Below are 17,082 nucleotides of genomic sequence, written 5' to 3'. Positions count from 1 at the left end.
AAAGGGCAGTGGTAACCCGTTTCGGAGAGATTCGTCTAGCTAGAGCAGGCATGCGGGACCGATGTGTGGAGATGCCTGCCGTGCAGTAGGTTGCCTGCGCTGCACATAATCCCACTCTGAAGGGGGCTTTAGAGACCAGTGTGGTGTTCTCGTTTGAGGGCGGCGCATACGGAGGTCATCTGTGCATCGGCGTTGGCATAGAGGGTGCTAACACTGGACCTAATTATTCTCCCCGCAGTCCGCCGCGCCGTTGGTCGAGGAAACATCATTCGTGGAAGAATGCGTACGCATCTAACATTTTAGGCATTTTGCGGTACAAGCCCGTTTGAAACGGCACGACGTTATTAGGAAAACGCTCTAGCCAGAAATTCTTAGAGGCAATCGCATTATTCGGTTGAAAGGATTCCTCATGCTTCCCAGATATCAGTGCAGCTAGAATTGCTGAAATCGCAGCGTGCAAACAGAAGCTATTCCGCTGACATACAAAATTGAAAACACAAGGGTAAAAATTTCAGAAGCCCATTGCACTCGACAAGTGCTGTTGCGCTCGACGCCTGCCGCAAGGTCGCCTATGGGCCGGAAATGAGCTGCTTCCTCGAGCCAGCCTTGGCACAGAGGGAAGAATTTCAGTAATGAATGTTCCCTCTCGGGTAAGGCCGGTCAGCAGAGAACGTGGCCCACGTGGCGGCGAGACGTGCTCAAGCAATGGCTCAAGGGAGGGAAGCAAGGGAAGGGTTCGGTGTCAGTAACAAGCCATCTGCACGCGGTGGCGGCATGTGGCAGAAATTGGTGAATGCTCCAGCAATAACGTCAATGCGTGGGTGCGATACGCGAAGGTTCGCGTCTGACTTTGGTGAAGACTGCAGCTGGGCCACGGTGGTGATGACAGCAGCGACGGCAAGACGAACTCCTTTTTGTTAAGGCGCGCTCACATTAGCGGGAAAACGCGCAACGCAGGACGTTTTCCGCGTGCCGCTTTCCGCACAAGCCGGTTTTTCTCCCGCGGACAGCCTGCTGTGCCGTCCGTGCCGCTGACGAAAACAGCCAATGGGCGCCGACCGTGAACCGCGACGTCGGTCCCAGTTCAGTGACCCCGTCGGCGGAGGCGGAGGCTGTGCACGTCCGGCCGGCCGGCCGGGCACTCGACGGCTGCTTTGCCAGCATGAACATGCGACTTGAGACGGTGCAGAAGCAGCGAACAAACAAGTATAAGCACGATTACCGTAGCAAACAGCTCATCGTTCGAACCAGTCATCCTCGAGACAAAAAGGCGACGGGAGGAGAGATAGCAGACGATCAAGACGACGACGCCAGAAAGGGGCGCCCTTTGCAGTCTTCTCTGGTGTCACGTGACTATCCCCTTCTCTTTCTGCTCGTTCGGGTCCTCCCTCAGCGCCTCCTGTCTCTACATTCCAAGACAACCGCAGCGAGAAAAAGCGCGCAGTGTGAGCGTCATTCTGAGGAGCTGCGAGGCAGCGTGGACTGGCGTCTCAGCCCAAGGGCTGAACCTGATCCTATTGGTGCGCATTGTGTCTGAAGGGTATTTAAACCACGTAGAAGGGTGTAGGAGAAACTTTTGACTCGGATGATGATGTGAACGAATAAATTTCTAGATGTAACCTGATGGTTCTAGAGAAAGCTCATTCCATGTGCCGACAGAGGGAAAGAACGTATGAAGAAATATAACCAGTGCCGATGATAGGGGTGCGGGAACACAACCACGCCTTGCAGACGTGCAGCGGAAGCGCGCATGATGTTTTGGATTTGCCAGCCGCTTCAAGCAGCCCAAATCGCCAGTGGCGTATTTCCTCGTACACTGATGCTGAGGGCAGTTTATTCATGACCTTAAATAAAAGGGCTTTGTATGGCCGCCCGTCTTTTCCAGCTGCGTACCAGGACGCCGGCACACGCGGAAGCGCCCCCCCCCCCCCCCCAGTACAAGCGAGAGCCCCCGAGTGCATACGGGGAAAGCAAAGGGTCGCTTGACGCACCGACCCTTCCCCCCCCACCCTAAAAACGTGGGCTATCGTCGGGGAGGCACCCGTGCCTCGTGAACAAAAGCGTATTCCCAGGAGCGCCGTGACGGACACCTGTCATGGCGGCTAAATACTTGCAACAGCTACGGGAAAAGTTTGAGCTAGCGGCCAGTGTGGCTGGGCGCGACAGGCCAGCTACTAAGCGTAAGCGTAGACAGCTGGGCTAGTTGGTTCACAGTCGCATTATGATACATCGTTCTGGCGCACGAAAAACACGGACGAAGGAAGAACAGACACACAATCGCCGGACATCAACTGAAGTTTATTCACAGAAACCAGTCCTATATGTACACATGTGACCACCAGGTAACTGAAATCAAAAGCACAAAATCGGGAAAACCAAAAGGCAATCAACCAGAGCCACAGGTTCCATATCGCACACGTGCCTTCATGCAAATCGCCCACAATTTCTGTGCCTAGCTGACACGATCAACACCGTTAGCCTTCAGATAATCTAGTTCCTTTCTTCTAAGCACAATAGAGGGAGTACTGACGCAGTGATCTTTATCATTGGCAATACAGAGGGCTTCAAAAATTTCCCGGCTTTTCTGAGTCCTGAACTTTCTTAACACACTTGTTTCTTCCAAAAACGCCTTGCATGCTGGCTTATACGAACAACGGCGAATGTGGTCAGCTAAATGACCTCCGCCACTAATCGAAGTTACTGTCCTGCGATGCTCTAGCAAGCGTTCGTTGATACAGCGCCCGGTTTGTCCAATGTAGCGTTTGCCACAGGCGAGAGGGATGTTATACACCACGCCAACCTTGCAGTCGACGAGGGCTTTGGTGTGCCTAATTTTGAAGGCAGACCCCTTTTTGGGTTCGTTTACTAGGCGGCACAGGCGTCCCAGCTTCTCCGGAGCTGAAAACACTACACGGACGCCGCACTTGTCCCCGACCTTCTTGAGGCGGTGCGAGACCTCGTGCCAGTAAGGCACAACGACAGGTCGCTGTTGCGGGCGTGTGTTATCCACCTGCCTGTGCCGTCCACCAGATTTTACTTCGCTAATCTGGCTTTCGACCACTGAGGCCACGATTTCTCTGGAAACCTGCCTTCTCCAGACGCCTTAGTTGGGCATGGACACTCTCCCGGACTCGATGCTCACACGACTTGGCTAGAGCAGAGCGGATGCAGTTTTTTGCAATAGCTCTCTTCACGAGCTTAGAATGAGCCGATTTGTAGTTAATATTTGTTTTCTCGACCGTGGCTTGTACTGCCAGCACACGCGCGTTTCCTCAAAAATAAAGCACACATCTAGATACTGGATGTGCCCTTCCTGTGGCAGTTCGTGCGTGAACTTCATGCCAAAGGCGTTGCAAACAAAAATGTCAATAATGTCGTCCACGACAATACCCCTATCCCGAGCCTCAGTCGCGTTCATTACTACAAGGTAGTCGTCTACGTATCTAAAAACTTTCAGCACGCTGGCGTTGTAAAGGGACGCCTGAATGCGCTTGTCAAGGGTGGATAAAAATATATCGCTTAAAAGCGGTGCTAGGCAAGAGCCTATGCACACTCCTTCTTTTTGGATGAGGCAACGATCATTGAAGGTGACAATGGTGGATGAAAGATCAAATCTTAAAAGCTCTAGAAAATTGTCGGTAGATAACCCTGTCATATTCTGAAAAGCCACAGGCCCGGCGTCTTCAATGAAAGTTCTGACCGCGCAAAACGCAGAAGCCTACAAGAGGACGCGGAACAAAGTTTTAAACGTAGGGCGATCGAGTGCTCATTCTTGACACAGACCGCACCACTAAGATGGCCCCGAAGTGGTTCGATCGCGTCACAGTAATTGGGTGTGAGAGCCAACATTCGTACCGGGTAGAGAACGAATAGGGAAAAAGATCAGTGGTGCACGCCAACCGGATGAGGCCGTACTATGCGAGGGAAAGCCATATTGGGGTGGTGTTTGATGAAGATCATGAGTTTGGGGAAGTAGAGTGCGCGCCACAAGTTGCGCCACCGCAACTAGACGAGGAACTAATACCATTCGAAAAGTTAGCCCAACTACGGGAGCAGGAGCAGAATGAAGTGCGAAGACTGTTCACAAAGCACCGCTTACTTTTCGATGGCAAGCCGGGACTGGCAAAAGTAGGCGTACAACGAATTGAGCTAGAAGAATGGTTCAAACCAAAAAAAAGCTTTTCCTTATCGGGTGCCTGAACTGCTCGAGAAAGAAGTAAGCCGCTAAGTGGAGGAGTTACTCAAGTTAAGATTAATTTATCCTGTAGAAAGTGAATTTGCACCTTGAACAAACAGCGCGAACAAAGACGAGCACAAAAGACAAGAAAGCGAACGACACGGCGCTTTGTCTTTTGTGCTCGTCTTTGTTCGCGCTGTTTGTTCAAGATGCTTAACCAACTAGCCCGCCAAAACGTGTTAATGAATTTGCACACCAAGTTGTGTGCGTGGGAAAGAAAGATGGGTCGATACGAATGTGTATTGTCTACCGAACTTTGAATGCAGGAACTCGTTCAGACGCGTTTCCGATGACAAACTCCCAGGAGGAAATTTTCCGGGTCGGCCGCGCGCAGTTTATCACGCTAGTGGATTTAAGGCGTGGCTACTGGCAGGTACCGATGGACCCGCACAGCCAAGCGCTGACCGCATTTGTGACGCATGAGGGGCAATATGCGTGGACAGTCATGTCCTTTTGGCTAAAGAACTCTGCAGCGACCTTCCAAAGAATAGTCAATACGCTACTAAGCACCAAGCCTACGCCACTGTATATCTGGATGATATAGCAATTTTCTCAAATACTTGGCAGCAACACGTAGAGCACATCAATGCTACCTTTTGGCTGCTTAGAAGAGCCGGACTAAAGGCTAGTCCTGAAAAATGTCAAGTTGGACAGCCTCACATTCGCTATCTAGGACACATTGTAGGTTCAGGTACACATGCACCTGACCCGGAGTAGATATCCGCCATAAAAGGCTTAGTGCAGCCTAAGACAAAGAAAGAGCTGCGAGGCTTGCTAGGACTATGTGGATATTATAGAGAATATGTCCCTGGATACGCTGAAATAGCTGGCCCCCTAACGACTTTGACAAACCGGGGCGTACCCAGCTTGATCCCGTGGCCAGAAGATGCGCAGCGCACATTAGAAGAGCTGAAAGACTTGATCTGCAGAGCAGTGGCATTGAGCACTCCACAACCTCACCAGCCGTATTGGCTTTTCACTGACGCATCAGCGACGGCTGCATGGGTTTGCTTGGCACAAATGACAGAAGAGGGCAAAGAAAGGCCTATAGCGTTCGCGAGTCATCGCTTCGACACGACTCAGGCGAGATGGTCGACCATAGAGCGCGAAGCGTTCGCTATTATATGGGCTCTTAAGAAGTTCAATTATTGGCTCTTTGGCGCTGAGGTCAATGTCGTCTCTGACCACAACCCCTGTCATACTTGACGACGTGCACTCCACACGGGGCAAAATTGGCTTGATGGGCGCTGGCACTCCAGCTTTATAACATAACGGTGAAACATCGAAAAGGCACCAAGAATAGAAACGCAGCTGCGCTATCCACGCTCCCCAACTTGACATGGGAGTCAGGCGGTACCACCATGCCAGCCTAGACAAGGCGTGAATGTTCCCACTCAACCGACGCTCGGTGAGCGGGATGCCGTGTGTTCGGGCACATACGAAGGGACTTCTGCATGGCGTCTGCATGGAACCAGTGCCCGTGAGTGTTGTACGTAGACCTGTGAACAGTGATGAACAAAGTGGCTTTGTGTGTGCTTCGAATGTAGACTGCGCAGTGCATGATGTTGCTCCCCGTTCAGTGAACTGTACAGCAGCATGCACCAATGTTGTGCTTTAGTTTCTTTATTGGTTATTGCTTTAATTTGGTTCTCGAAGTGTCGAGTACCCAGGAGAAACTATGCCCCGGGAGAGCTGACACTCTTGAAGTGAAAGTGCTGCGGCCTCTTTGTTAATAAGCATAAACGAGCTGATAGCAAGTTCAGTTAATACTCTTATGTTGAATTCCAATGGCAGATCGAGAGCGCTCCGCCGGATCACAAACGGAGCGCGTACTTCAGGCGGAGATCACTCCCTCCCATTTTGCCAATGGAATGCATGCGCTCCCGCGGGGGCACTTCAGCGCAAGAATAGCTCCAAGTTCAGGCAACATGGCGGCGCCTTTCGAAGCGCGGCCTCTCGCTTCACCAGCGACTCGTCCTTGCCGCCACTCTGTCTCTCGCGTTCACGGCAAACAAAAGGCGCACGAAGCTTTCGCTTTGTGTGATGATGCCCGCACCACAAAATTCTAGTGATGAAACTCGCCAAATTTTCAGATTGCTTCCTTATTTACAGAGCTGCTAGGCTTAGATAGTACGCGTCGTTTGACGTCAGAAAGCGCGGGAGGTTCAAACAAGTCAACGATTTTGGTCTAAAAAGCGGTCACAAAGAATTGACCGCGATGGAATTGACATCCTGTTCAGGAAATTATTTGTTTTACCTTGTGCGGACGCGAATAAAACGAAAAATAATTACATTTGGGAGAATTGAATTTAAAAAAAAGTCAACAATACTACTTGTACGTAGCCCGGATCATCGCGTAGCGACGACAGGAAGTTCGCGTATGCGACAGAACGGATGCAGACGGTCATGACCGGAAGCAGACGCGGGAAACTAAAACGTCGCGCGGGGTTCCGGTGAAATCTGCCGATTTCGGCGGAGCAAATATCGCTGCTCCACGGAGCGATCCGGGATCGACGTCTGATCCCGATCTGCCATTGGAACAGACAACTCGTACTCCCATTTTGCAATTGGAATGCGATTGCTCCCATCAGAGCAGAAAAACTTGATCCGGATCTGCCATTGGAATTCAACATTAGAGGGGACGTGTAAGGTCGCCCCTCTTTTCCAGCTGTGTACCAGGACACCGGCACACGCGGAAGAGTCCTCCCCCCTCCCCACCCCCTGCCCCCATCCTAACGACGTGGGCTATCGTCTGGGAGGCACCCGCAGCGTCCGGCCCTGCCTCGTGAACAAAAGCGTATTCCCAGGAGGGCCGTGACGGACACCTGTCATGGCGGACAGGCAGTGCTCACCAAGAATGTGGGAAGACAGGGGCGATCCTAAATCTGGTTTCCCGGAGCAGCAGACAAACCCCTTCATGCCTATTAGCTGTGTCCCGCCGTAGGTAGTACGGCAGTTTCGTGGCGCTTTCGCTTTCTCTTCTGTTGCTGACGGGCGGCGCGGACCGATGATGGGTGGCAGGGTGCCTGAGGCAAGTCGGATTAGCGCCGAAGGGAGAGCGTGTGGATACTCTCACTTGAGAGAGAGTGGTGGGGTATTTGTTTTTGATTTAGTTTGTGTTGTTAACGAGGCCCTGGGTTCGAGGCTAAGCCCTGCCCAAGGAGTTGTCCCCATCTCTCGTGTTATTTTTTATTGGAGAGCTGATGCTTAGGGCGGGCCACTCAAAGTGACCGCCTTTAGTCCTTTGCTAATTAATTGCTTAAAAGCGCATGTGAACGAATGCAGTCCAAACCAGTCTGAGCTGCGGCTCCAGTAGTGCAAAGTTTGTTCTTTTGTAAATCAGTTGTGCTTTTTCCAGTTTAACTCTCTGTATATGTATGCTGTAAATATATGCTCTGCTGTCATCATCTACAAGCTCGCCTCCTATCCATCTTCCAAGCCGAACGACACTAGAGGAAGGGTTCGTAAACCTTCCTCGAAGAAACGAACGGCCATTGAAATTCTACTGGCTTTGGACGCTGGGGAGATTTTTGGAGCACTTTATCCTCAGCTCCTCCCCGCTCTTCGAGCAAAGTCCATTCGCTTCTATTGCTTTTTTTCTGTAGCTTTCTTTTTCAAGAGCGAAAATACAACACTCAGAGACTTTATATTTTCGATTCCTTTCCAGAGTGTAGAAGATTCTGGGTGCGGCCAATTTGGCTCCCACCTCATATGCACTGCAAGAAATCGCCGCAACGTTTCGTCACCATCGCCACACACAAAAAAAAAATCAGTTATTGAGCAAATAAAAGCATTAAATATTACCACTTCGGCTATTTCCTTGTCGTCAAGGCGTTACCATGTCTGATTTTATGTATACAAAAAATTAAAAAAATATATATATGCTTGATTTTCGATGATGGGCGTCTTCAAGTAAACGATAGGAACAAGAACCACTGGCGTTACCGAAAAGAGCGCTTGCTTTTCGCGCCGTTTCGGGGCTTGAGCCAAGCTTGTGCAGTTCAAAAGCCGTGCCAAATGATTCAGGTTCATCACGTGGGTCCAGTTCAAAAAAAAAAATTACGGCTAGAGCAGAGCTCTACAATGCCCGCTACAGGACACAGAAAAATTGCAGGGGACGCTTAAGCTCTGCAAACAATGTGACGTGATAGCATGAGTGAATTCAATGTGTGCAGAATTGGATGTTTTCTTCTATACATTCAGAGAACTCCGGGGCGCGTGGTGCAGTGGTTAAGAGATGCGCCGCAGCCCTGCGGTGGCAAACGCTGCCACAGGTCGGCTCTTTGTGCCCTAAGTTGCTCTTCCCGAGTGACCAATCATTTTAACTGCGAACCGCCATGACGTCCAGTTTCTCACAATCCGGTGGGCAGGTTATGATGACAACAAGAGATCACGTGGACCTAAATGGCCCACCTTCATCCTAGGTTGCTTTTCTGGGCAGCAAGGCGGAAATTTGCCTGTTTGTGCTAGTCCTTCGTCTTGTGTCCCGTTCGTGTTGCGCTGAGAGCGAAAATGAATGCTTTTCTGGGGATTCGTGGTTTTTTTGCTGCTCACGGCCAATGGCGACGCCGGATTTTCTGCGACACGAGGTCTTTAACACTCTCGCGTTAAAAACCTAAGGGTCCACTCCAGTACTCGTGATACCACGTTACGCTAGCTATCGCAGATAATAGACAGTTTTAGCTGTGCGTACGCAAGTGCTTGCGTACGCAAAGAGCTACGGCGCTGCGTGCGTTACGCTGTCCGCTCCGAAGTATAGTTTTAGCTGACCGTGCCGTAGCGTCCCTCAGGCGCACGTGGCGCCATCTAGTGACAAGAAGTCAAACCACATCAACGCTCGGTTGAAGAAAATTTCATCCGTGATTACTGATAACTACTGTGAGTGCATTGGGAGCCTTTTTTGTTCCAAAAAGAAAAACTATGCAAACCGAAGAAAATGCAAGATCTGGCTAAAAGTTAGAAAACTGCTTCGCCAGGTGTCGTTGCTACGAGGAAAACACACTGAATATACTTAGGCCTAGGAGCTTGAAGATCGCCAAATTATCTGAAAAACAGGGGCTAGTTATCGCTTATACCGCTACGTGTGGGCAAGATTAGGCGAAATAAAAGCGAACCGCTACCATTTGAGCGAGCTATTTCGTCGAAGAATCCAGCGGCGACATGTATTTATTCCGAAGCGGGCGAGCAGGGCGCCGCCATTTTGTCAAAGTTAGCGTACGCAAGCCACGCAAGCGCCGCAACGCAAACTCCGCTGGCTACCGTACGCAAGGCTACCGTACGCAAGACGCAAGGCTTGCGCTTGCGTTCTGCGCATGCGCACTACCGTCCCCGCAAACTCCTCGCGTACGCTAACTCTTTGCGTACGCACAGCTAAAACTGTCTAATTTGCCCTTCGTTGATTTCGCAGCGCGAATTGAAACTCTTCGTATGTGAGCGCAAGCCAAGTAGAAGGACTGACAAGAGAATCTACATTTCTAGCAGTGATAAATCGAATTTCGATCAAAGGATCTGACACAATTCGTAGCGACTCATTGCACCCGCGAAAAGCGTCCGCCCACGCCAACTGTGAACTAGTAATGCGAAGAGTAACGAAAGATTGACGTTCCTGCGCCAGCGAGACGCCCTGCTGCGGTCGTCCAAAAACACTGGCATGATGTCTTATGATGCCTCGAGGCGCCTTCGGCAATGAATGTTTGCTTCCCTCAGTTTCAACAACATAAACAGCGGATACCTTCACTACGAAACACACGCGAAAAACTTCGCTGTCGCGTCCACACGCCACACACATCCACTCACGACGACTCGCACCTATTCACGTCAGCTCACAACCACTCCTCGCCCATGTTCATTCACCACTTATCACTACTCACGCTTACATCCACTCACACTCATATCCCCTCACACGCAATCACACGGACATGCATTTACACTCCCAACCATTCACTGACACTCACACTCACAGGCGTAGGTGTGAGTGAGTGAGGCAATGTGAGTAACCTCATGAGCGATGTGCCGCCCCGTGGGTCGGGTAAGACACAAAGATGCAGTGAAAAGAGAGAAACAGGTAGAGTGGCTGCAGTGGACAGTTCCCGTTATGGATGCATGCTATGCCAAGTGAAGGTAAATTCTGGAATCCAGGACTGCCCTCTCCACTCGGCCCATTTCCTGTCGTGTTTTGCGTCGGCTCGGTCCGTGCGGACTGAGAATAGCCAGATACGAGTTGGACGCCAAGGCAGCGTTTCACTCTCAGCATGCACGTCCTTCGCACTCACCTCGGTGTCCTGGATGTGTGTCAACGGTCCGTGTACGGGGCAGTTGCCGGGGTGGTCGCTCCCGCAGTCGTCGCAAACTGCAAGCAGAGTGTCCAGGCCGGGGTTTCGCACAAGGCGCAGCGAGAAGGCGGACATTTTGTATGCAATGTTCTCAGGCTCAAGTCAGGGCGAGGCACAGGAATAAGGAGTAGTTTATATACACATAAAATATATGTGTCTATAGGTGCCTAAGCGTCATTTGATCATAAATTAAAAGTCAGCCTTCAACGAACTCCTTCAAAGCGTGAGACATGCACAGCATAAAGTAGTTTTCCAAATGCTGTTAATTAACGTAAGACGAGCAGTAAACTTATTTACGACGTGCGCAAGTTTCCTAAGGAAGGTAGGCACAGGATTTTTTTGGACAGCTCACACAGAAATTGTTCGTCGGAGTTCTCCTCGCAGTCCATGGACTTGACTCTCTTTCGTTTCCTTCTCGGGTACCTGGACTCGCTGGTATGCTCCCTGGAGGAAACTGCGATTAATCGAGGAAGAGTTGTTGTAAGAATGGTTTTTGCAATATAATCTTACGAGCACTTGTAAACGCAAGTAGCAATTGTGTGCTAAGAACAAGAGTGGAGGCTTGAGCCTAATCGAGTGTCTATCATTACGGATGAAGTTATTGGGGAAAAAAATTAACTCCCCCGGACACGGTAAAAAGATCAGTTCTGACACAAGCCCAAGTGCTGTTTCAAAACTTAAGGGGGCCGTTACAGCCTATTTTCACGCACACTCTGCTTATCGCATTTAATTCTCAACTTGTTAAATTAAAATTCTCCCAAGATTCAGTTGATTATGTGCGGTAAATACTTTTTAAAATGAATTATTTCCGTTTCTTCTGCGAACTGCTAGCTGGTCTGGCAAACTCTTATTGCTGACGTCGGAGAAGCATACCCGCCCCGCATCGTTTGCTGCGCACTTTTGAGGTTATTGCGCATGCACACCGTAGACGGCAGTCGCTCGCAAGTTTTCTTTTTTTTTAGCTTATCGAAATAAAATTCCTTTTCAGTGTTTTCTTTTCGGAAGCCGTCAGCTTATAGTACGCGACCTGTGTGGTCCTTAAGAAAGCGGACTTGCTCGTGGCACCTCTTTTCTGATTGTTGAGGAAACAGAAATCGATGCACTCCTGTTTTTTTTTATTTACGCTCATAAACATGTTACGTTCATGTTATGAGTGCGGTTTATTTTGAGCAGTCAAGTGCTCCCGTATGTGAAAAGCGGCACGTGCCGTGCATGCCTTCGCCGATGTGCGCCGTGAAAGCTGTGGCGTTTTGTAGCTGGCTACCAGTTTCCGGTCTGCTATTCATCGGCTCGATAATTAAACTCAAATCATCACAAGGTGGCACTAGAGTAACCTTGAGGTACGAAAGAAGCAGAGAAAAGCGCATGAGAATGAGACGACTTCCCCGCTGCATGTATGCATTTGTAAGTCGAACATACATTTCCTTGGGCACGTCGAACCCTTTGGTAGGAACCAAGCCGCTTGCAAAACCTTACGCGACTCGGATGGTTTTACTGCCCGCACCGATTAATTGTCGCCGCCGTCTAAATGAGTGTTTGAAAATAATAGTACATCATTTAGCGTTTACTGTGTGTGCGCATTGTGGCCTAGGAATGCGACGATCACGACAACTGCAGCCCCGCGCTGGGGTTGTTTACATATTTGTTCGAAAACAGTACTGCTCTTTTTCTTAACATAAAACGCAAGGTGGGCTCTCCTTATCTTAAGTATTACGTAGCATTGCCCACAGATTGCAGTTTCACTAATTTACACACTATGATAACACTGCAATGAGCGCCGCTGATGCTATTATCGCCTGCTTGGGAAACGCGTCGCGTAGGACCAGCGCTTCCCTTTAATTGTATCTGCTTTTCATCGGTATGTGATTTTAAAGCGCTTTAACTAAAAATACGTTCGGACATTACTCGAATCAATAAAAACAACGAGATGTGTTGTCCACAGTCGACGCCGACGGCTGCTGCCGGCTGCCTTCAGTACATGCTGTGTAGACCGGGTCACATGCCGACACTTCCCGCTTATTGTACTCGCGCCCTGCGATATAGGCAGTCGTCGCTTTGAGGGCACTGTGGCCAAAACTACGCTCTACAACTATTTTCAGGCCCTAAAACTTGCGAATTCGCTCTCTGCAAACGCCGAAAACGCACACACGAATCCTGCGTACTCACTAGGCCTCGTAACAAAAAGGTCCGGCGGTCTACCGTCGGCCGAAATTCAAGCATCTGGCAGGAGCTCCCCGCTGATTAGTAAGGAAGTGTGAAGATATTCAATGCAGCCGCTCGTTTCGCTTTTTTCGATACGGATAAGGTACACAAGCGCCGTTTTTCGGGTCATCTATTCACCGGGAGTGAAGCTTTTGCTCAGGCGCACAAGCCCAGGCGACGATCGCCGTCGCATCGGCCTATAATGCAACCGGACCACATACCGAAGAATAACTGCGTTACTATTATTAACGCTTTTGCGGCACCAGTCACTTATATATGAGGGACGACTGCTACTTCGATCGCCCGCGGAAGTACAGGGGACAAGAAACCTCGCTGCGCACATTGCAGCAAGGAGAGCAGACGACGTTGCTCCGTGTAGGCGCTGGTGACGTCACGATAGCATTCAATATGGCGGTCGCTGCCGGTGGGAGGAGTTTACCGTTCTCAATTTGGATGGCATTTTTGGAATATGGAGCGCGTCCAGGGCAGCCATATTTCGGAAACTGAATAATGAGCTCTTGTATTAGTTACTGAAGCACAAAAATCCCATATGAAGAACGACGGTGTCACGGCCCTTTTAAGATCGTCCTATTGCCCCCCAAAAATGGTTCCTGGCCTAAGAAGCGATGAATCGATGGTATAATTGCTTCACTACTCAGTGTCCTGTCATGGCTCACATAAATGCACTATAGTGGGGTAGACTGGCTGAAACCTCTTTGTTTCAGAATCAAATTTATTGTTTGTACATTGCCGCGTAAAGTTCTATATTCAGCGCTAGCTTCGCTGTGCAAGTGCATGTTCTGCTGCTTTTTGGGGCGTAGCGTTACATATGCGAACACCATATCTGCTAGAACCAAGGCTGCGCAACCTCTCCCTCTCCTCCCAGCTGTTATTTTTCTTTCTCTCAACCGCGTTTGGTGAGAGAGCCGAGTTTGCTGTGCACTGCGAGATCCCTTCCCCTCGCACCTTCCATCTCGCCTCATCCGCTTTCCGACACCCGAGGGAAAGCGGTTATGCTTCTTCAGCGTGGTTACCATAGCGTGTACCATTAAAAGGCGGCTGATGAAGACCTCACGCCGTGAGAATTATGGCGAAAAACTCATCATCTAGAAGGACTGTAGTCGCATATAACTCAATAATGCAGCGGTGCATGCATTTCAAAAGACGCCCTCCAACAAAGCCATCGAAAGGAGTGAGGTAATCCCACGAATAACTTTCATGCGCCTCTCAGCTACCATCAGTGTCACACCAGTGAGCAAGGGGATAAACCGCGACGTCATGACATTCAGTCGACGCCGTTGGCTGCAAGGCCTTCTTTGAGATGCACTTGCTGCTGCTTTACTATACTATAATGCGGGGCCCACGGAGCCCCATGGCTCCATGCAACAGACTGCGCGTGCTGAGCACGCGTTATCCGGTGTCTTTCAGGTGCGAACGGGTGCATCCGAATGCAACAAATTGGCGCATGTCAGGCAAGTGCTTCGCGTCTGGCCGTCGGCTAGATAAAGACCGAGCGAGCAGAGCGCCGGGGAGATGAGCGCGGGTGCTGTGCACGCGTATACTTCTCGCTTATGGCGATGCGGACCAGCCGCCAGCCAGACATTCACGGTTCGCATTTTTTTTAATTTATTTAGTTATACATTTACCTACATTCGCCCGCAGGGGCGTTACGGAAGGGTACCGCAGTATTCTTCACACATTAGCGCCGAGGAAACAAATATATAAACAAGTAAAACACTAATAGAGGATAATGCAAACACTCCGATAGGACATATGATCATACGACAAAATATCAGCGTAAATAAACACTGTGCATTGAATGGAAATGCATAGTAATGTCGCCGCGCACACAAAAAATTGCTAAGTTTAAAACGTGGTAAAGAGAACGAATGTTCCCCCCACAATGTCGACATACAGACCACGGAAATCAGTGTTAAACCAGAGCAGCCTTTAGCTCAACAGAAAATTCTTAATCGGATGTAGCCACACCTATGTCGCGGGGAAGATTATTTCATGCACTGATTGTGCGTGGAAAAAATGAATGTTCAAAAACTGAGGTACGCGCTGATATTTCTTTAATCGGGTGATCTCGACGCTGGGAAATTTACGTAGGTGGTAAATCATAAGCATCTTTGTTCAGTACGGTTCGACAATGAAATATATCTCGCTTAAACACGAGTTGAAAAAATTGCCGACGTGAGGATAGAAGAGGTCATTCGAAGCTACTTTTGATGTCAGTGATACTGCTACGATGCGAAGAGTTGTGGGATACAAAACGGTCGGCTTGGTTCTGAATTTTTTCAAATCTGTTGTTAAGAACTTCTGTGCACGGGTCCCATATGACATAAGCATATTATACGATTGGGCTGACATTTTTTAAGTAGAGCAGTTTTTTGACATCTTGTGGAGCATATTTAAAGTTTCGTTTGATAAAATTTAAAAAGCGGGCAGTCTTCAGAGTTTGTGTCTACGTAGCGGCTCCATGTCAAGTCAGAGCTAAATTTTACTCATAGGTGTTTTGCCTCGCTTACATGGGAGAACATTTCAGTGTTTCAATAGTAGTCTATTGATCGGTTTATACTTTCGGATAAAACGAACATGCTTGCATTAAGACACATTTAGATTCATAAGACAGGAGCGACACCAGGATGAAAAACTGTTGAGGACATTTTGAAGTTCTATCCTGTCGGAATCATGTTTTATTTCTCGGTACAAGACGCAATCATCAGCGCACAATCTAATTTTGTAGGTTATACCGTAGCCAATGTCATTTACGTCGACCAGAAACAGTGTTGGGCCAAGCACTGACATTGGGGCACACCTGAAAGTACGGAAACATCTGTCGATTGGGAGCCATTAATCAATACCTTTTGGCTGCGTCTCGTCAAATAATTTTCTATCCAGGGAATTATATTGTGCGGAAAACCGCTAAAGGATAACTTGTGCAGAAGAACCGGCGTGTGCGGAGCAAGCTGCGTCCTTCCCAGCCAATCGCATAGTGTGGAAGCTCGACTGCCATCGCGTAATTCGTTGGAGCGGATTGTCTCATCTGAGCATGGATTTCAGAACCCGGGCCTCTGTTGCGGAGCTGATACACTACTGAGTTGTTCCGCTTGTGTGAGCGCTGCCCGTTGCTTGGACCACGGTACGAGCGCATTGGATTTTTTGTTTTTTGTTTATTACTGTGTTGTTCCGTTACCCTGAAATAACCTGTAATGTCTGCTGCTCGTGGTCTGTCACTCTTCGGGCGATATCTTGGCTCGCTAACCCCATGAGGTGAGGAGTGCCTTAAACTAGGGGTTTAACTTTCAGTTTTTATTTTTGTAAATGTCGGCGGGCTTTTTTTTGCATCGTTATTTCAGAACGCAGTTTTCGTTTTCTTTTTCTTTTCGGCGAATGAATTACTGGCTTTTTCTTTCAAGTCTTTCAAGTTTAAATACTGGTTTGTTAAAAGTCACTCACACGATTTCGGCGTTTTTTGTGAGCATGAAATGTTTATTTACCAATAATTAACGTTCAAACAGCGGCACTTGGACTTCTGCTTGTGGAAGGAACTGCGATCGTCATTAAAAAACGTAACCAATGTTAAATGAGATAGCCGGCAGAAAATACCCCGAGTGAAAGTTTACTTCTAAGGACAAGGTTGGCATATGTCATGGGTGGAGTGTTCCACTGGGTCCAGCGAGAATTCGGGATTTAAGGCATTCTGCGTGTTGATGGCAGTCACAGAACTGCCGGACAGTAGGTCAGTTGTCAAGGTAGCTTCGACATAATACTTTTTCGTGATGCCCATGCAATGTGTCGTTTCAACGTCCGACATGAAGTTGATCAAGCTACTTAAGCACCAAACAGGTCTAAACAGGTGACAAGAGTGAAAAAACAGTCATTAGCTTATAAATGGCAAGGAGGTGGTGTTCTCCAGTCTGCACACACGTAAAAGCTATATAGCCACACCATGCATACAATCGCCAAACCGCGCTGCTTATTCAACACCAGCGTCTTATCACGCTCCAGATTCCCCACTTACTAAATTTTCAGCTTTGAGTATAAATCGTACTCAACAGCCACCTAAGAGTACATTGCTTGCAATAATACTGAATTGTTTCTTTCACATCAAATTTTTATAACTTAATTTGTGGCGCTTTTATTGCTTTTTTTTTCTTGGGGGGGGGGGGGGGGGGTTAAACTGAAACTGTCAACCCGTATATATAATGATATCAGACTAATTGTCTGATGTAGTCTCTAGATAGCCGGGGTACTAGCAGTCAAAGATTGCAAGTCCGTACAGAACCACATCCCAATGAAACTTAC

General features: G+C 48.9%; 1 protein-coding gene across 1 annotated transcript in view; it reads right to left on the bottom strand.

The window, feature by feature from the left end:
- Positions 1 to 17,082, bottom strand: part of LOC144128265 (histone-lysine N-methyltransferase PRDM9-like) — a 68,113-nt gene that overhangs the window by 21,385 nt on the left and 29,646 nt on the right. Inside the window, exons 3-4 of the mRNA XM_077661538.1 lie at positions 10,922 to 11,023; positions 10,510 to 10,586 (exon numbers count right to left, since the gene is read on the bottom strand). Coding sequence (XP_077517664.1) covers positions 10,510 to 10,586; positions 10,922 to 11,023 — 179 coding nt within the window. The remainder of the gene's footprint in view (positions 1 to 10,509; positions 10,587 to 10,921; positions 11,024 to 17,082) is intronic.

Source organism: Amblyomma americanum, chromosome 4 (genome assembly GCF_052857255.1).
Source record: "Amblyomma americanum isolate KBUSLIRL-KWMA chromosome 4, ASM5285725v1, whole genome shotgun sequence".
Classification (NCBI taxonomy): Eukaryota; Metazoa; Arthropoda; class Arachnida; order Ixodida; family Ixodidae; genus Amblyomma; species Amblyomma americanum.
The sequence above is the reverse complement of the archived record's forward strand: the minus strand, read 5'-3'. Positions and strand labels throughout refer to the sequence as shown.